At 36.2% G+C, this 20,448-nt stretch overlaps 3 protein-coding genes and 1 long non-coding RNA gene across 4 annotated transcripts; all 4 read left to right on the top strand.

Moving 5' to 3' along the window:
- Positions 1-262: 262 nt before the first annotated feature.
- Positions 263-5,432, top strand: LOC129875750 (uncharacterized). The gene is made up of 3 exons (XR_008763220.1): positions 263-341; positions 5,101-5,129; positions 5,222-5,432. It is a non-coding gene; the product is annotated as an uncharacterized LOC129875750 (long non-coding RNA).
- Positions 5,433-5,628: 196 nt separating this feature from the next.
- On the top strand, positions 5,629-9,610 carry LOC129870548 (uncharacterized). The gene is made up of 4 exons (XM_055945370.1): positions 5,629-6,034; positions 6,576-7,012; positions 7,271-7,629; positions 7,696-9,610. Exons 1-4 carry the CDS (start codon positions 5,629-5,631, stop codon positions 9,608-9,610), a joined length of 3,117 nt encoding a protein of 1,038 aa, XP_055801345.1.
- Positions 9,611-11,139: 1,529 nt separating this feature from the next.
- Positions 11,140-12,948, top strand: LOC129870542 (uncharacterized). Its single transcript, XM_055945357.1, has 2 exons — positions 11,140-11,742; positions 11,986-12,948. The coding sequence occupies exons 1-2, from the start codon at positions 11,140-11,142 to the stop codon at positions 12,946-12,948; spliced, it is 1,566 nt and encodes a 521-aa protein (XP_055801332.1).
- A 57-nt stretch (positions 12,949-13,005) lies between these two features.
- On the top strand, positions 13,006-13,835 carry LOC129870532 (uncharacterized). Its single transcript, XM_055945346.1, has 2 exons — positions 13,006-13,638; positions 13,755-13,835. The coding sequence occupies exons 1-2, from the start codon at positions 13,006-13,008 to the stop codon at positions 13,833-13,835; spliced, it is 714 nt and encodes a 237-aa protein (XP_055801321.1).
- The last annotated feature ends 6,613 nt before the right edge of the window (positions 13,836-20,448 follow it).

The raw sequence follows: 20,448 nt of genomic DNA, 5'->3' as shown, positions 1-20,448 counted from the left end.
AGTTTCAAACCCCAAAAATCCTTGTTTCTTCCCTAATCCGAATTTAAGGAAAATTGTGATTTCCAACTCGTTTTGAGCTCTATTTTTATGGGTTTTTCAACCATGAGTTCCTTATTACCAATAGAATGGGATTGTTCAATAAATTTCCAGATTTGACCCTTTTCGAAAATAGTTAATTTTTGGACTATTTTACCCCCGGTTCCGAAACCTATCAATATGGGTGTCATTGGACTCCTTGTGACGTGTATGTTTCATTGTTGATAGTGGGTTGTCATTCCGGGCGCTGAATTCGAGAGTTGCTTGTCCGGTGGAGGTATTCGAGTGCGGTTTCGGCAATTGAGGTAGGTTTGGCTATCTTTCTTTGAGATTGAGATGGGGTAATTAGTCATTCATATGTTATAGACTTTGGGATGGGGTTGTAGTATGAGTTGAGAATGTTATATATATTGTGATGTCTGTGTGGAGGCTTATTTATTAATGTGTTGCCGTGACGGGGTTTATTTGTATTACATAGCCCGTGTGGGGACCTTATTTGTTATCTTATTTGCTTTGAGAGCATGTGAATTATGATTTGCCTAAGAGAGAGGCTTGAGTATATTATTTGACTTGTGATGCCGCCTGAGAGATTGAGTTGGGGTTTTGAGCATACTTGAGTATTGAAATATTGTTGAGAAAGGGGTGAATATTTAAATGAAAGTGTGTTTTTCCCGTTACTATTTATTGAGGGTGAATATCATGTGTAGGTTAAGTTTTGAGAACTTTGAGCCTTATACCACATGTGAGTTGATTATTACTTCCATGCATATGTGTTTTGATGCATTCATCCTCATTCATCATATCATGAAACATGGGAAGTTGAGAAATATGGAAATTCATTTTGAGAAAGAAAATGAAACACCTTTAAACCTTTGTATCTTGAGTCCCTGACCGAGGTAGTTTTCCGGCAGGGTAGTGGATGCATTGTGATCCCAACATTTGTATCTTGAGTCCCTGACCGAGGCAGTTTTCCGGCAGGGTAGTGGATGCATTATGATCCTAACCTTTGTATCTTGAGTCCCTGACCGAGGCAGTTTTCCGGCAGGGTAGTGGATGCATTATGATCCCAACCTTTGTATCTTGAGTCCCTGACCGAGGCAGTTTTCCGGCAGGGTAGTGGATGCATTGTGATCCCAACCTTTGTATCTTGAGTCCCTGACCGAGGCAGTTTTCTGACAGGGTAGTGGATGCATTGTGATCCCAACCTTTGTATCTTGAGTCCCTGACCGAGGCAGTTTTCCGGCAGGGTAGTGGATGCATTGTGATCCTAACCTTTGTATCTTGAGTCCCTGACCGAGGTAGTTTTCCGGCAGGGTAGTGGATGCATTGTGATCCCTTGACCACGAGGAGGTGGCAAGGATAATGAGATATTGTGATTGAGTTATATGGTCTGCAAGACCCCCATGTGCCTTGCTTGGTAGCACAGCTCAGCAGGTGTATACGATAGTCTGTGCGACAGTCTTGATTCCACCGTACCACCACATCATTGCATCATCATATTGCATTGCATTGCATTGATATTTGTGCTGCTTGAATTATCTGATTAATTGTGATTATGAGCTGTTATTATGGGTTTACTTTACTCGCGTCAATATATATATAAATTGGCAGCACCGATGCCGGAGTGGGACTTTTCTGTATGCAGGTGGATGCGTTCCTTAGTTTATTTCATAGGTTTGATTAATTCCTTATACTCAGTCAACTAAAACCTACTGAGTACATGTGAATTGTACTCACCCCTACTTCTGTGTCCCTTTTTGATGCAGATACTAGTCGGGGTACCCCACGTGGCAGTTAATATTCTAGCGGATTATGTATTCTCAGATTAGTGGTGAGGTTCCAGAATTCGGATCGTCACTAGTCTATCTTTATTTTTCAGTCTTTTGTATCATTCAGAGACTTATGTTGTATCTTCAGATTCGAACCTTGTATTAGATGCTCTTTATACTTATGACACCAGGTTTTGGGATAATTTCTTCATTGTTTTTTTTCTTCTTTTTATTTAAATCGTGGCATCACTTTCCCCTTTGGGAGTCTTGTATGAGTTTTATTTTTAGGGTTACACATCAGATTGGGTTTTGAGATGTGTGCCATCATAACCTCAGTTTTTGGGTCGTGACAATTGGTATCAGAGCACTAGGTTCACCGGTCTTATAAGTTAAAGAGCAGGGTGTATAGTAGAGTCTTGCGAATCGGTACGTAGACGTCCGTACTTATCTTCGAGAGGCTACAAGATACTTAATAGAAGAAACTCTTTCCTTTGATTCCTTTCGTGCGAATTATTCATATTAAGTGTTGTATACCTCTAATCTATTCCTTCCGCATTAAAAGTAACTGTCGGGTTCGAAATAGCGGCTCTTGCTTAAGGATGATTTAGTGATGCCCATTCGAGCCTGATTATGAGTATGAAGATGTGGAGCAAAAACAAAAAAAAAGTATGGAAAATGGTCGGTTAGACTTTGACGGTTAGATTTCAAATTTTAGATATCTAATTAGCCCACTTTGGATTCCTTTGAGATCTGTGGTTCCACCTATGTCTTCTAGCATTGCTATGTTTACTTAGGAGCAAAAGAGATTTGGAGAGATTCGTCAGGGTATTGTCTCCCAAGTTTGAGGTTATCACTGTTGAGAAGGCTTATATCTTTTTGACCAAGTGTCAGGACAGGTTGTTCAAAATCGGGTATCTTGAAGGCACAGTGAATGTCTTATTTCTCTTTATAATTGCGGGAATGGCTAAGAAGTGATAGAGGTCTGTTCTTGCTCATAAACCTATCGGTCCTCCTATGATGAGTTGGGAGTAGTTTACTTGGGTTATTTTGTTATAGTGAGTTTGAATAAGGGGAAAATATATAATTCTTCTTCTATTCAGCTAGGATCACAAGTTGTCTGCAATACACCAGTTTTAGTTGTTTGAGGTGCTTCATGGAGTACTCGAGGTGGTGGTTGTAGTGGTTCACAGGCTAAGGGTGACCATTAATTATGCTATGCTATACCAGGTAAATTTGAGGCAGAGGCCTCTGATGTGGTTATTACATGTATTGTTCTGGTTTGCCATCATTTTATGTTAGTATTATTTGAACTAGGGTCTACTTACTATTATGTGTTGACTTATTTTGATGTGGGTATTGATTATATGAGTGATCTTCTTGCTGTGCCCATTACTAATTTTACCCCGATAGGTGAACTTTTAGTGGTGGATAGAGTATATAGGGAGTGTGCAGTGATATGTTTGGGTAGAGAGACCCGAGTTGACTTGATCTTATTAGACATGCTTGATTTTGATGTGATACTGGGTATGGACTGGTTATCTCCTTATCATGCTATATTAGATTGTTATGCAAAGACCGTGACCTTAGCTTATCCCGGTTTACCTAGTGTGGTATGGAAAGGTAATCCGAGTTCATATCCTAAGGGAGTGATATCTTATATTCGTGCTCGTCGCTTGATGGATAAGGGTTGTTTGTCTTATTTGGCTCATGTACGTGATCTCACCACGGAGTCATCTCATATAGAGACTACGAGGGTGGTGAGAGAGTTTATGGATGTATTTCCTACAGACTTGCCGGGAGTTCCTACTGACCGTGATATCGATTTTGTGATTGATTTGGAGCATGACACTAAACCCATCTCTATTTCTCCTTATCGAATGGATCCGGCAGAATTAAAAGAGTTGAAAGAACAATTGGAAGATTTATTGAAGAAAGGGTTTATTAGACCTAGTGTATCACCGTGGGGTGCACCAGTTTTATTTGTGAAGAAGAAAGATGGTACTATGAGGATGTGTATTGACTATCGACAATTGAACAAAGTCACTATCAAGAACAAGTATCCTCCCCCTCGCATTAATGATTTATTTGACCAGCTTCAAGGTACATCAGTGTTCTCAAAGATTGATTTGAGGTCGGGTTACCATCAGTTGAGAGTTCGAGAATCTGACATCCCGAAGACTGCATTCAGGACTCGTTATGGGCATTATGAGTTTGTGGTTATGTCCTTCGGGTTGACTAATGCCCCGGCTACTTTTATGGAGTTGATGAACCGAGTATTTCGACCTTATTTGGACTCGTTTGTGATTGTGTTTATTGATGACATCTTGGTTTATTCCAAGAATGAGGCGGATCATGTTAGGCACCTGAGGACAGTCCTTCAGAGATTGAGAGAGGAGAAGTTGTATGCAAAATTCTCCAAATGTGAGTTTTGGCTTGAGTCCGTGACATTCTTGGGTCATATAGTGACCAAGGATGGTATTATGGTTGATCCAGCCAAAGTTGCAGCGGTTCGTGATCCAACCTTTGTATCTTGAGTCCCTGACCGAGGCAGTTTTCCGGCAGGGTAGTGGATGCATTGTGAACCCAACCTTTGTATCTTGAGTTCCTGACCGAGGCAGTTTTCCGGCAGGGTAGTGGATGCATTATGATCCCAACCTTTGTATCTTGAGTCCCTGACCGAGGAGTTTTCCGGCAGGGTAGTGGATGCATTGTGATCCCAACCTTTGTATCTTGAGTCCCTGACCGAGGCAGTTTTCCGGCAGGGTAGTGGATGCATTGTGATCCCAACCTTTGTATCTTGAGTCCCTGACCGAGGCAGTTTTCCGGCAGGGTAGTGGATGCATTGTGATCCTAACCTTTGTATCTTGAGTCCCTAACCGAGGCAGTTTTCCGGCAGGGTAGTGGATGCATTGTGATCCTAACCTTTGTATCTTGAGTCCCTGACCGAGGTAGTTTTCCGGCAGGGTAGTGGATGCATTGTGATCCCTTGACCACGAGGAGGTGGCAAGGATAATGAGATATTGTGATTGAGTTATATGGTCTGCAAGACCCCCATGTGCCTTGCTTGGTAGCACAGCTCAGCAGGTGTATACGACAGTCTGTGCGACAGTCTTGATTCCACCGTACCACCACATCATTGCATCATCATATTGCATTGCATTGCATTGATATTTGTTTTGCTTGAATTATCTAATTAATTGTGATTATGAGCTGTTATTATGGGTTTACTTTACTCGCGTCAATATATATATAAATTGGCGACACCGATGCCGGAGTGGGACTTTTCTGTATGCAGGTGGATGCATTCCTTAGTTTATTTCATAGGTTTGATTAATTCCTTATACTCAGTCAACTAAAACCTACTGAGTACATGTGAATTGTACTCACCCCTACTTCTGTATCCCTTTTTGATGCAGATACTAGTCGGGGTACCCCACGTGGCAGTTAATATTCTAGCGGATTGTGTATTCTCAGATTAGTGGTGAGGTTCCAGAATTCGGATCGTCACTAGTCTATCTTTATTTTTCAGTCTTTTGTATCATTCAGAGACTTATGTTGTATCTTCAGATTCGAACCTTGTATTAGATGCTCTTTATACTTATGACACCAGGTTTTGGGATAATTTCTTCATTGTTTTTTTTTCTTTTTTTTATTTAAATCGTGGCATCACTTTCCCCTTTGGGAGTCTTGTATGAGTTTTATTTTTAGGGTTACACATCAGATTGGGTTTTGAGATGTGTGCCATCATGACCTCAATTTTTGGGTCGTGACAGTAGACATATGTTTCAGTAATACAAATCATATTAACAGTTTTTATGATAGGATGAAAAGATTTGTGTGTCCAGTTGGTACTGATGATTGGTATGCGTTCTTGATTTCCCGCACTAGTGACCAAATTCAATGGAAATACCCACTACTCTCATGCCCTATTGCCTACATAAGATGTAGAGGGTTTTACTACATCGAGCTCATTATATTGGAAGGACTCCAGCCATATGCCCCGATACGCGTGCTTCAACAGTTCGGTCAAGTACAAATGATTCCTCTACAAGCGAATATGAAATATTCTGAAATTTCCTTTGAATCAGACTTTAAAGTCCCTAGAGTTGATAAGATTCTTCATGAATGGGATAATATCATCACACTGAAGGTAGGAGATGGACCAGCAAGAAGAACTCCAGAATATCAGGCATGGCTTCGAGAAGATCGCAATAGCATAAGCCCGGAAGGTGAATAAGGCTTTGAGGATATTAGGACGACGATTTGGATACGACACTGTCATCTTGGAACCAAAATAGTTCCACCAGAAATATGGGCTCAAATGGTGAATATAATACAGATTCTGGATAATGTGAGAGCAGGATCTAACATTGTTGGAGCATCATCTTCATCCACTTCACCATTTTGATTAAGAGCAAGAATTAGGCTAAGTCTTTGTTTCCATTTTTTGTCATCTTTCCATGTATTTTGTTGTTATTGTACCCTTTTATTGTTGTTTAATGAAAATTGGATCTTCTGTCTTCCGAACTCAAATTATCTCAAGTTAATGGCTTGGATCAACCTATCATAAATCTCGTTATTTGGCATTTAGGCCTCCTTTGGCATAAAAGAGGTCCCGTGCATATTAGGTCGCATTTGTACTATTAATTTCTCTTCTTACTATATGATTTATTTGCTATGCGGTACATGTTCCCTTATTTGCCAACACTATTTGCCTAATTGATTATTCGATTTATACTAATATATTTCTTTCCTTTTTGTTTTACAGAGGTTTCTTTTTTCTTTCTAATTTATTTCCCCAAAGGTTGATTCGTGTTGACTGCGAACTGGCGGATCATCCATACTTCACTAGATCAAAAGGCCGATCACCCGCCGATAGGACTGGTTCAAGTGCATTCGATCAAGATGGTTTAGGATTTATCACTATCCCAAGAGATGAACCTGAGGCTTCAGAGGGAAGGGATCCTATTCCTTATAATGAACATATTGCTAACCTGATGCAACAAATGGCCAATATGCAAGGAGAGATCGATCAACTTCAAAACCTTACCAATTTATCCATTAGCCTAAATACACCACTTCCCGAACATGGGGCAGATGCAACTATTCCACCTGTTGACTCTCCCTCGCCCCAAGACTTCCCTCCAAATCCTTCCCCTTTCAAAACCAATATGACTGCTCCTAAACAACCCGTCAACCAACCACAAGTCAATTTCGCAAATATCAACTCAGAACATACCAATCCACTACCTTTCACTAACCCTTATATTTCCCAAACTCCAGTCCTCCAAACTACACTTACCCAAGCTCCACTCACCGAAACTAACCCACCTACCTAAAAAGCCCCACTCACCCAAACCAACCCACTCATCCAAAAATACCAAATAATCCAACATATACCTGTGACACATACTACAACTCCTAACATACAATATGTGCCATAAGTATATGTAACATAAGCTCAGCCTTTTGTTACTCCAATGCCAACCGTGCCAGAAGTTGATCCATATGAGGAGATAGAGAGAAAGGCCAGATCAAAAACAGATGAAAATATAGCTAGGGAGATTCATAATTTGAAAGAAGCATTCAAAAGTATCCAACTTCACAAGGAGTGCGAAGGGTTTGAGTATGAGGATTTAAGTGTTCATCCTGATGTCGAGTTGCCTACAGGATATAAAGTACCAAAATTTGATGTGTTTAATGGGAAGGGAAATCCACGAGCTCATTTAAGATCGTATTGTGACAAGCTAGTTGGAGTGGGGAAAGATGAGGCCATTAGAATGAAATTATTCATAAGGAGTTTGACAGGAGAAGCACTGGATTGGTATACAAGTCAATATCCGAAAAAATGGCATAATTGGAGTATTATGACATAGGATTTCATGGATAGGTTCAAGTTCAATACTGAGGCTATACCAGATAGATTCTATTTGATGAAATTAGAAAAAAAGTCGACAGAGTCTGTTAGAGAATATGCCATGAGATGGAGAGCAGATGCTGCAAAAGTTCAACCTCCGATGACAGAAAGTGAGATGACCTCTCTTTTTATACAATCTCAAAAAGATGCAACGTATTATGAAAAGATGATAAGCGTGGTAGGACAAAAGTTCTTTAAAGTTGTAAGGATGGGAGAATTCATTGAAGAAGGTATTAAAACTGGGAGAATCACTAATTTGGCAGCCTTGCAAGCAACAAGTAAAGCAATTCAGTCAGATTCAATTGGAGGAGCCTTTAAGAAGAAGAAGGACAGAGTGTCCGCTTTCATGACCATCCAGGAACGTAGGCCAAACCAAATGTTAACATACCAAAACCCTTTACCCCAACCTTTATACCATAGTCAGTATACCCAATTCCCTCAGCCATATTACCAGCCTTCTGTCGCCCCTTATCCAGTTTACACCACTCAGCCAATATATTATCCATCTAGAGCGCCTACTTATCCAAATCCCTCACAATACCAACCTATATACCCACATCAATCCCATTATCAAACACAAAATCGCCCATCAAATCCACCTAGGCCCCGCCCAAACTTTGAAAGAAGACCACCCAAAACCTATACACCTTTAGCCGAACCTTTATCCCAACTATATGAAAGGTTGAGAACTGCAGGGATACTCCAACCAATCCAGGCACAAATTCCCAACCCCCTTCCCAGATGGTATGATGACACTAAGCATTGCGTCTATCACTCTGGAGCTGCTGGACATGACACCGAAAACTGTCTTACTCTCAAGGATAAGATTGAGGCATTAATCAAAGAAAGAGTTATTCAACTCAGAGGTGTTGCCCCCAATGTAAATAACAATCCTCTGCCAGATCATGGGAATGTGAACATTATCACCATTGATGAAGAATGTAGTTTGGAAGGGACCATTTTGCCAATCAAAAAAGAGAAGAATGTCATGGCATCAGCCTTTATTGCTCCCATTATCACAATCCAGGCGCGAGCGCCATTTGAAGTGGAAGTTTTGGTTCCTAAACCTACGATTATGGTTTTGGTTGCTCAATCAACTCATTTTGACACTAAAGCAGTTCCCTGGAGTTACTCAACTGACACAAAGGACAAAGGGAAAGGAAAGGTAGTTGTAGAAGCTGCTGCTGCCGGAATGACAAGATCGGGGCGATGTTATGCCCCTGAAGGTGTTGCACAAGTCGGACCAAATAAGGAAGGTAACCAAAAGAGGGTTGTGATAGAAGCTGAAATAGAGGATTTCTGGAGGAAAATGCCAACAAAAGAATATTCTGTTGTTGAACAGTTAAAGAAGACTCCCGCCCAAATTTCCTTGATGTCATTATTGATAAGTTCTGAAACTCACAGGAGCGCTTTGGTAAAAGTTCTAAGTGAAGCTTATGTTCCAGCTGAGATCACAAGTGAGAATCTTTCAGCCATGGTAGGACAGGTTTTGGAAGCAAACAAAGTCTGTTTTCACGAAGAGGAATTACCATCTGAAGGTTTGGGACATAACAAAGCATTGAACATTACTGTCAGGTGCAGGGATAAGTTTATTTCTATAGTTCTGATTGATAATAGTTCAGCTGTCAATATCTGTCCTTTTATTACCCTTCGAGCTTTGGGAATTGATATCGGGAAAATTCGTGAAAGTCATGTGAAGGTTAGAGGTTTTGATGGGACACAAAGGGGAGTCGTTGGCAAAATTGATTTGCCACTGCAAATTGGAACCGAGGAGTTCGTGGTAGAATTCCAAGTATTGGACATACCTGCTAGTTACAATTTATTGCTTGGGAGGCCTTGGATCCATATGGCTGGTGCGGTCCCTTCTACCCTGCACCAAAATTTATAATTTGTTTGGAACCACCACGAGATTATTGTTCATGGAGAAGGTAGTAATTCCATGTATCCTGGCAATTCAATCCCTGTTGTTGAAAGTATGGAAGAACTGGATGGGTTTGTGTTCCATACTAAAGAGATTATGTGTGTCCATCAAACTGAAAGGGTAAAGTTGCCACGTGTGCTTATGATGGTGGCTTGGGAAATGTTGAAGAATGGTTTCATGCCTGGTCGAGGTCTTGGAGTGAACTTGGGTGGAATAGTGGAACCAATTCAATTGTCGGGCCAGAAATACACCTTTGGTTTAGGATACAAGCCTACTCCTGAAGAAGTCTCATTGGCCGATTTCAAAAGGAAAAGTGACATTTCATTGCCCCATCCCATCCCGCACTTGAATCAGTCATTTTCCAAGGCATATATTATAAAGGAATTAGAGGAAGACGCTGAAGACACCCTCGTGGAAGGACTCAAAAACTTATTTATGGAAGAAGTGGAATGCAACATGATCTTGGAGGATTGTACCGAGATTCCGACCATATGGGATGTGGACCCTGGAGATGCTTTGAACAATTGGACTTGTAACCCATCCCCGTTTTCTCGGAAATCTTGGTAGATGTTTGTATTAGAATTAATGAAATAACATGATTCAAAATTGAGGCCTGAATCATGTTTAAGAATCTTTAAATGTTTTGCCTCCACTTTTGAAATCTTAAATGCCACATCTAAGCCATATTTTTTGCTTTAAATTTCAAAATTTTGTACTTAATTATAAATTTTATTTATTTATTTTTACTCCCTTTCAGCGAGCAAATTAATGAATCTGCCAATACCGAGAATATGACATGTAATGAATCGAGCAAACAAATCTCAAATACCGAGCAATCTTTTGCGGAATATGAAGAAGAGGTGCAGCCTGAAGAGTTGACTGAAGATTTTGAACATTTTGAGAATAAAATAAAGCCAAATTTGGATGAAACTGAAACGGTAAATTTGGGTGATTCAGAACTAATGAAAGAAACAAGAATTAGCATCCATTTGACTCCGTCTCAAAGAAAGGAACTTATTGATCTTTTGGGACAATATATGGATGTATTTGCATGGTCTTATGATGATATGCCAGGTCTAAGCACAAACATTGTTTCACATAAGTTGCTGACTGATCCATCTTGTCCTCCAGTCAAGCAAAAGCCAAGAAAGATCAAGCCTGATCTGAGTTTAAAAGTTAAGGAAGAAGTTTCTAAGCAAATCGATGCCAACGTCATTCGAGTCACAAAGTATCCTACATGGTTAGCTAACATAGTGCCAGTGCCAAAGAAAGATGGAAAAATCAGAATATGTGTAGACTATCGAGACCTCAATAAGGCCAGCCCGAAAGATGATTTTCCACTTCCAAACATTCACATACTTATTGATAATTGTGCAAAGCATGAGTTGCAGTAATTTGTTGATTGCTTTGCAGGCTACCATCAGATTCTAATGGATGAAGAAGACGCTGATAAAACGACATTCATCATACCTTAGGGAGTGTATTGTTATCGAGTAATGCCTTTCGGACTCAAGAATGTAGGAGCAACATACATGAGAGTTATGACTACCATTTTTCATGACATGATCCATAAGGAGATTGAAGTCTATGTAGATGATGTCATTATCAAGTCACAAAATAGCTCAAATCACCTCACAGATTTGAAGAAGTTCTTTGATAGGTTGAGGCGGTATAATCTGAAATTAAATCCTGCGAAGTGTGCATTTGGTGTCCCTGCTGAAAAATTGTTGGGTTTCATTGTGAGTAGGAAGGGCATAGAATTGGATCCTTCAAAGATAAAGGCTATTCAAGACTTGCCCCCTCTAAAAAGTCGAAAGGATGTAATGAGTTTTCTTGGTCGACTAAATTACATTAGTCGATTCATTACACAGTCGACTATAATTTGTGAACCAATCTTCAAGTTGTTGAGGAAAGATGCTGCTATTAAATGGACTGAAGATTGTCAACAAGTTTTTGACAAAATCAAGGAGTACTTATCTAGTCCACCCGTCTTGGTGCCTCCAAAACCGGGGAGACCATTACTACTATATATGTCAGTATCGGACAATGCATTTGGATGTGTGTTAGGACAACATGATGAAACTGGGAGGAAAGAACAGGTTGTATACTACTTGAGCAAGAAATTCACGCCTTATGAAGCCCGGTATACTTTATTGGAACGCACTTGTTGTGCCTTAACTTGGGTTGCACAAAAGTTAAGACATTACTTATGCGCGTATACCACTTTTCTCATCTCAAGGATGGATCCACTCAAATACATATTTTAGAAGCCTATGCCAACGGGGAAGTTGGTAAAATGGCAAATTTTACTAAGTGAATTCGATATTATTTATGTCACTCAGAAGGCCATCAAAGGACAAGAGCTTGCTGATCATCTTGCTGAAAACCCTGTGGATAAAGAATACGAACCTCTTAAAACTTATTTCCCTGATGAAGAGGTGTTATTTGTTGGAGAGGATATTTTAGAAGAATATCATGGGTGGAGGATGTTCTTTGATGGTGCTGCAAATTCTAAAGGAGTCAGTGCTGGGGCAGTGCTTGTCTCAGAATCAGGTCAACATTATCTAGTCTTAGCAAAATTCAAGTTTCTATGCACTAACAATATGGCGGAGTATGAGGCTTGTATTCTTGGACTCAGAATGGCTGTTGATATGAATATACAAGAATTGTTGGTTATAGGTGACTCAGACTTATTGATTCACCAGGTACAAGGCGAATGGAGCACCAAGAATGTGAAGATACTCCCCTATTTGCAATGTGTGAAGGAAATATGCAAGAAATTTATCAAGATAGAGTTCAGGCATATTCCTAGAGCTCAAAATGAATTCGCAGATGCCTTGGCAACCATGTCTTCTATGATTCAACATCCAGACAAGAATTACATAGATCCAATCAAAATCAATGTGCAGGATCAACCGGCCTATTATTTCCATATGGATGAAGAAATGGATGGAGAACCATGGTACTATGACATTGTGAGGTATCTCAAAGAAGGAGATTATCCAGAAGGCATAAGCAATATTCAAAAGAGAACACTGTGGAGGCTTGCAAATCACTTTTTCTTAAGTGGAGAAATCCTTTATAAGAGGACTCTAGATTTAGGATTATTAAGGTGTGTTGACTCCCAACAGGCGAGCAAGTTGATTGAAGAAATACATGGGGGCACATGTGGGCCACACATGAATGGCTTTACTTTGGTGAAGAAGATTTTGCGAGCCGGATATTTCTGGATGACTATGGAAATATACTGCATTCGCTTCGTGAGGAAATGTCATCAATGTCAGATTCATGGTGATTTGATCTGAGTTCCACCGAATGAACTCAATGTGACGAGTTCTCCTTGGCCATTCGTAGCCTAGGGCATGGATGTCATCGGTCCTATTGAGCCAGCCGCGTCAAATGGACACAGGTTCATTTTGGTAGCTATTGATTACTTCACAAAATGGGTAGAAGCATCCTCACATAAGTCTGTGACAAAGAAGGTGGTGACAGATTTTGTTCGCAATAACATAGTTTGTAGATTTGGCATCCCCCATTCGATTATAACAGATAATAGGGATAATCTCAATAGCGGTTTGATGTATGAGATATGTGATAAGTTCAAAATTGTTCACCGCAATTCTACTCTTTATCGACCACAGATGAATGGAGCAGTTGAGGCTGCCAACAAGAATATCAAAAGAATATTGCGGAAGATGATTGATAATTATAAGCATTGGCATGAAAATTTGTTGTTTTCCCTCCTTGGCTATCGCACCACGATTAGGACTTCGACTGGGGCAACACCTTATCTTTTGGTTTATGGAACAGAAGCAGTATTACCAATGGAAGTTGAGATACCATCCCTGAGGATAATCCAAGAAGCTGAGTTGAGTGATGCCAAATGGATACAAAACCGATATGAACAGTTGATGTTCATTGATGAAAAGAGAATGAATGCAGTTTGTCACGGACAACTTTATCAACATAGGATGGCCAAAGCTTTCAATAAAAAGGTAAGACCGAGATAGTTCAAGCCGGGACAATTGGTGTTAAAACGGATATTCTCACACCAAGAAGAAGCTAAGAGGAAGTTTGCGCCTAATTGGCATGGGCCTTATGTGGTTCACAGAGTGTTGACTGGAGGAGCGGTGATTCTAGCAGAAATGGACGAAAAGATATGGCCGAAAGCCATCAATTCAGATGCGATTAAGAAATACTATGTCTAGGAGCCTTTATATTGTTTTCATGTAATATTTCATGTAATATTGAAGAACTAAGTTCTGACCTGATTCCCTTGGCGGGATACGTAGGAAACCCATATCGGGTCTGGTCACTTAGAAGAAATTATAAAGAAGATCCCATTGTTATGTACTATGAACTACGCCTGGCCTGATTCCCTTGGTGGGATACGTAGGCGGCCTGTATCGGCTTCGATCACATTATGAGGAAATTTTCATTTCCCTCCTTATTATTATTTCGTATATGATAATTACGTATAGTCTAGTTCATGTTGGATACATAGGCAACCAGTAAAGGACTCGGCTCATTTGTTTCAATTCTCAAGGAATGTATTCACGAATTACGTATGGTTTGGTCTTTTCGTTATCATGATGAAATATCATTATCTCTCTTTACCAAAACCGGGACAGTTTTGCGGGCAACATTACAAGAAGACATCAAGAAAATTGAAGAGTATGGGGAAATAGAATAATCAAGTTGAAGAAAGACTCCAGAAAAATGACGTTTGCTTCGTTTCACGACATGTCACAATCTAAAATTTTGCAGAAATTCTTTACTATTATATATATATATATATATATATATATAATTTATCTTATTACTTTTAATATGAACCTTTCCACCAAATATTTTCCTGTTATTTATTAGCCAAGATTTAGAATAGATGGGGATTGCAAGTCCAAACTAAGTTGAAGAAAGAAGGAGTATGAAGAGCCAAAGCTTCAAAGTCAATGCAAATCAACCTCCCCCAAAACTCATAATTTTTCTTTGAATGCAGGCTTGTCAGAATTATCGGCCAACAAAGGGGTCAACATATTCATAGCCTCGAAAGGATCATATGTTGAATGGTTTGAATTACTTATAAATTTATGTTTTAAATCAAGCTTCTCAAAAATTCCAAATATTTTGATACACAAATATTTTTAGTTGCACTACCTATGATATTAAAATGCTCCGCATGAATATTCTCAAATGCACCGCACTAATGCTTTCCAATAATTTTAAATGCGCTATACAAATGCTTTCAGATATTGTTAAATGCACTGCATAAATGTTTTCTTATATATTCAAGTGCACCGCACTAATGCTTTCCAATATATTCAAATGCACTGCACAAATATTTTCTAATATATATTCAAATACATTGCACTAATGCTTTTCAGTTTATTCAAATGCATTGCACAAATGCTTTCCAATATATCTAAATGCATCGCACTAATTCTTTGTATATATTCAAATACACTGCACAAATACTTTCTAATATATATTCAAATGCACTGCACAAATGCTTTCAAATATTATCAAATGCACTGCACTAATGCTTTCCGGTATATTCAAATGTACTGCACAAATGCTTTCAAATATTATCAAATGCACTGCACAAATGCTTTCTAATATATTCAAATGCACTATACAAACGCTTTTAAATATCATCAAATGAACTGCACAAACGCTTTAAACACAATTGCACAAAATGCTTGCAAAAACTGCAATATTTGCAAAGACGTCATTTTCATGAATCATTGACTAAAAAAAACCTCATTTTCATAAATTGCAGACTTAAAAGTCGCATTCTTCATAAATTATTTGGGTTAAGGCCTCATTTCATTAATCATTGCTGAAAGACATCATTTTCATGAATCATTGGCCAACTCCATTTTTCATACGCTTTGATTTTATTAAATTATTACTGTTTGCAAGGCCGCATTTTCATATACTCACACCCTAGAGGTGTCATTCCCATGAAGCTTATTGCACATTGCTTTATATTTAATATTTACTAATTATCTTATCAAGTTTAAGTTTTGCAGAAACCGCAGCATAACGTGGAACTATTTCTAAGCAGTGAACGGGGGATATTTGTTGGAAAGTTAAACTGACCAACGACGGTCATAAATCTACTCTCAAACTCTACTCGGCCTACTTCCCATAATTCAAGTTTTAAAATCCAATCTCGCCATAGCTCATTATTGAGATAATTTCTTTTGGTTAGGTTTTACTTCATTCTTCCCTATTATTCTCACCTTTGTTGATTCTGAATTTCAACTTCATTTGTTTTACCATCTTAAATGTCCATTTTTACTTCACTTCATTTTTTTTCTCAATAACTCTTCACTTTTTCAATTTTAATCTTTTCCTTGGCGGTCTTTATTATCATTCACTAATACCGACACAATTTTATAAATTAGGGCATTTACAAATTCACTCCAGCTTATTCTGGCATAACTTCATAACTGCATTTAGCTTGATTCTCGAGCAACTCGAAACTTGTTGGTAATTCAGAAACAAAGTTAAATCATAATTTTTCACAATTTTTTCTTATTTCCGTATTTTTATTAACTTCATTTCAGCATTGATGGTCGGGACAAAATTGGCTATTACGTCAATTTCTTTGCCCAAAAACTTTTTCATCGTCTCCGGTCAAAGAGGGACATCTGTTAACAGACAATTTTGGCCCTCCAAAATGTAGGAACAAACTTTCGTATATTTTATTGTTTTCAAATCACGCTTGTATAATTATGCTTAGTGTGTTATTATTTTATCGTAGTGTCCAAATCAATTTAGATCTTCATTATTTTATAAAATATGAGAGTTCTATCTTTTTCTCACCAGGCATAAATATTGAGTAGTTTTATCTACTCAAACTTAAGTAATTGAAAATAATTATCATGTTTTTTATAGAAATTTAAATCCTATAATTTTCTACTACCCTTGTTTATGTGTATGCAAACTCTTGTCTTTATTTTTCCTATAATTAGTAGTATTCTAATTTATTTTTCTTATTCTTGCCGTATAATATTTTAAGACTACATAATGTAAAAAGTCACTTTAAGAATTGAATTGAGCTTGTTCTAAAATTGGTCATCTAAAATTCTTCCACTCTTTATCTGTGTCATCTACGACAATTTAGTAGGCACACTTTAGCTCTTCAAAGCGCACATGCACAAGAAAATATCGAACAATGAGAAGACAGTATGAAAATATTTACTTATTATTTCATTATTTTATTTATTTATATATATATATATAATTATATACCACTTCTCCCCTAGGTAAAAACTGCTACTATTAATATACCCATCCCCATCAACAATACCCATCACCCTTTGTTCCCTTTTCAATATATATATATATATCCGCCATATTTATTCAAAAAAATAATAATTATATATATATATATATACACACATATATGTATATTTCATATATAACCTTTAAAGACTATACAATAATAAAAAATATTTTATTTTATTTTCTCATTCGTATTCATGCATTTATCTTTCTAGTAATCAAATGCTTTGCATTTACTTTCTAGTTTAATTTATATATTTTTTTATTTTTGATAACGAAAAGAATGCATCTTCATGTTCAAGATGACTTGTATTTTTAATTAATTATTATTATTTGAATAAAATATCATCAAGTATTGTCTGCCATATAATATTTGTGACCCTCACAAGAATAGTTTTTATCTTCTCCACACTAACCAATGTACTGCACATTCCACTAAACTAAAAACAAAAAAAAACCCATATACCCACTAGGAGATGTTCCCCAACAATTTCAAATGCTGACAAGATCCCACTATACCTTTTCTTTTCTTTATAATATATCCGTACATACACAGCAACGCTCCTTGATTTGATTTGATTTTTTATTATAAATTTTTTGTTATTATTTATTTTCAAGACATTCCATTTTTTTATTACTATAATACCCTCCCTCGATTTTTTTTTTAAAAAGAGGACATTACAGCAACTTCGAAAAAAAAAACCCTTTTGAATTCCTAGTTCAGCCTCTATAAATACCAACATTTTGTGCTCATTGAAGGGGGAGGATTTTTTTTTAATCAGTTTTCAGCCATCAATATACAACAAGAGTTGTCTGAAACACCCCGCTTTCTCTTAGAAATATCTAGTGTTTATTTTCTTTTGCATGTTTGAGTTCTAAGTAAGTCGAGTTTGAGTGTAGATTTGGTGATCAAAGCATTTCCGTTCACTGCCCAGCAACAGTTAATATTTACTCTATTTTTCTTTTATTTTCCGTTGTTATTATGATAAAAAATGTTGTACTAAAATATTATCTTGCTAATTTTGTCATTTTTTTACTTGCATGAACACTTTGGGAGCAAAAATGGAGTCTTGATTTGGGACTTTAAGAAATTCGAGTCCTTAAGACTCGATGAAATCATCACTTCCCTCACATGGAATCGATATCTTAGACCTCTCGAATAGCAAATAAAACAAGATGATCTCACTCGGATCCAATTCCGCTTGCCTATATTTTTAGCATTTTTATTATTTATTATTATTGTTATGGTTATTGTCGTTATTATTGCTGCTACTGTTTTTATCATTATTGTTGTTATTTTTTTATATTTTTTTTTTTACTATTTCATTATTATTATTATTATTATTATTAGTAGTAGTAGTATATTTATTTACTGTTATTATTAGTATTTTCGTTATTATTATTATCCTTATTATTATCATTATTATTAGTATAGTTTATTTACTATTATTATCATTATTATTATTATTATTATTATTTTCGTTATTAATATTATTAACAGAAGTAGTAGTATATTTATTTTATTGTTAGTATTAGTATTACTATTATTATTATTATTATTATTATTATTATTATTATTATTATTACTATTATTTTTCGTTGTTATTATTAGTATATTTTTTTTACCATTATTATTATTATTATTTTCGTTATATTATTATTATTAGTATACATATTTTATTACCATTTTTTAATTTTATTTTATTATTATTATTATTCTTATTATTTTCATTATTAACGTTATTAGTAGTTGGAGTTATATTTTTATTTTTTACTGTTAGTATTATTATTATTATTTTCATTATTATTAGTATATTTACTTACTGTTAGTGTTATTATTATTATTATTAGTATTATTTTCTTTATCATTATTATCATTGGTATTTTTATTTACTGTTATTATTATTATTATTATTTTTGTTAATAGTATTATTTAGTGTTACTATTATTATTGACAATAATAATATTTACTGCCATTATTACTATTATTATCTCTATTATTGTTGTTGTTGTTATTATTATTATTATTATTATTGTTATTATTATTATCATTATTATTTTATTATTATTATCGTTATTATTATTATTATTATTATCACTATTTTTATCACTTTTATTATTATTATGGCTATTATTATTTTATTGTTATTTTTATTGTTATACTATTGTTATTATCATTATTGTTGTTATTATTATTATTATTGTTATTATTATTATTATTACTACTGCTACTATTATTAGTACTATTATTGCTATTACATATTAAACTTGCATATATGATTTGAATATGTTCTCACTCTTGAATGCAATAGTTAACATTATATACATTGTTTGGGTTTGAGTACCTCTAATTAAAATAGGTCATTATAATGACAACCTTCCATTTTTATATATAAAAGAGACCAATATTTTTAGGCCAGGCTACTAGTAAAATCATTTTATTTAAACACACTTATTTTTTGCGTAAAACAATATTCGTATATTAATTTTAAGTTCGAAAATCTTTTTTTAAATTATTTAGCTTTGTTTTCAAAATTTTGAGCAACCTTTTTCTAGTTTAATTATTTAACCTAAGTTTGGTCGGTAATCGTTTTTTAACGAATCTTAAAGGATGCTTAACCCCTTCCCTTTAGGATAACTAGAGCCCTTACCTAGAATCTCATATGTTAAGTAGACTACTAATCGGAATTCATTTTTCAGCAGTAAAATTAGTTGATCATTTAGGTATCCTAATTTACCTTAAAAATAATTAGGTGGCGACTCCTTAAAATTAAATAATTTAGGAATCATCAATATGTTGTACACCGTTTGACCTCGAGTTAAAATAGGGTATAACATCTATTACCAAATATGGACCAATTAAGGCCATCTCACCTACTTCAATACATTCCTACTTCTTCTTAGATACAATGCTTCAAAAGCAGCTATTAGGATGCTAGAGTGATAACTATTATAGTAGGCAAACTCAATCAATGATAGATACTCATCCCAACTTCCTTTAAAATCAATCACACATATCCTCTCGAGTTTGAATTATTCTTTTAGCTTGACCATCAGTTTGAGGATGGAAAGCGGTACTTAACTTAACCTTTGTACGAAGAACCTTTTGAAATAACTTACAAAATTGTGAAGTGAATTGACTACCTCAATTCAATATAATGGACAAGGGAATACCATGAAGTCTTACCAATTAACGAGCATACAACTTAACATGGTCTTCGACACTATAAGAAGTCTTAACCAGTAGAAAATGAGCCAATTTAGTTATTTGATCCACAACAACCCAAATGGAATCATATTATTTCTTAGTACGAGGCAAACCCGTTACAAAATCTATATTCACATCTTCCCACTCCCAAGTAGGAATTTCAATGTCTTGATCTAAACCTCTAGGCTTTTGATGCTCAACTTTAACTTGTTGGCAATTTAGACACTTAGCCACGAACTCCGCTATATGTTTATTCATGACATTCTACTAAAACATTTTCCTTAAATCACAATACATCTTAATG

The sequence above is a fragment of the Solanum dulcamara genome, chromosome 2 (genome assembly GCF_947179165.1).
Source record: "Solanum dulcamara chromosome 2, daSolDulc1.2, whole genome shotgun sequence".
Lineage (NCBI taxonomy): Eukaryota > Viridiplantae > Streptophyta > Magnoliopsida > Solanales > Solanaceae > Solanum > Solanum dulcamara.
Note: the sequence above shows the minus strand (reverse complement) of the source record. Positions and strands in the feature narration are given on the sequence as shown.

Excerpts from the sequence above, each read along its gene's own strand:
- LOC129870548 (XM_055945370.1), top strand. The coding sequence starts at position 5,629 with ATGAAAAGATTTGTGTGTCCAGTTGGTACTGATGATTGGTATGCGTTC. Across the intron at positions 6,035-6,575 it reads CAATAGCATAAGCCCGGAAG|GTTTCTTTTTTCTTTCTAAT; the intron begins GTGAATAAGGCT and ends TGTTTTACAGAG. Across the intron at positions 7,013-7,270 it reads AACCCGTCAACCAACCACAA|CCTTTTGTTACTCCAATGCC; the intron begins GTCAATTTCGCA and ends ACATAAGCTCAG.
- LOC129870542 (XM_055945357.1), top strand. The coding sequence starts at position 11,140 with ATGCCTTTCGGACTCAAGAATGTAGGAGCAACATACATGAGAGTTATG. Across the intron at positions 11,743-11,985 it reads AAACTGGGAGGAAAGAACAG|AAGGCCATCAAAGGACAAGA; the intron begins GTTGTATACTAC and ends TATGTCACTCAG.
- LOC129870532 (XM_055945346.1), top strand. The coding sequence starts at position 13,006 with ATGGATGTCATCGGTCCTATTGAGCCAGCCGCGTCAAATGGACACAGG. Across the intron at positions 13,639-13,754 it reads CCAAAGCTTTCAATAAAAAG|AGTGTTGACTGGAGGAGCGG; the intron begins GTAAGACCGAGA and ends TGTGGTTCACAG.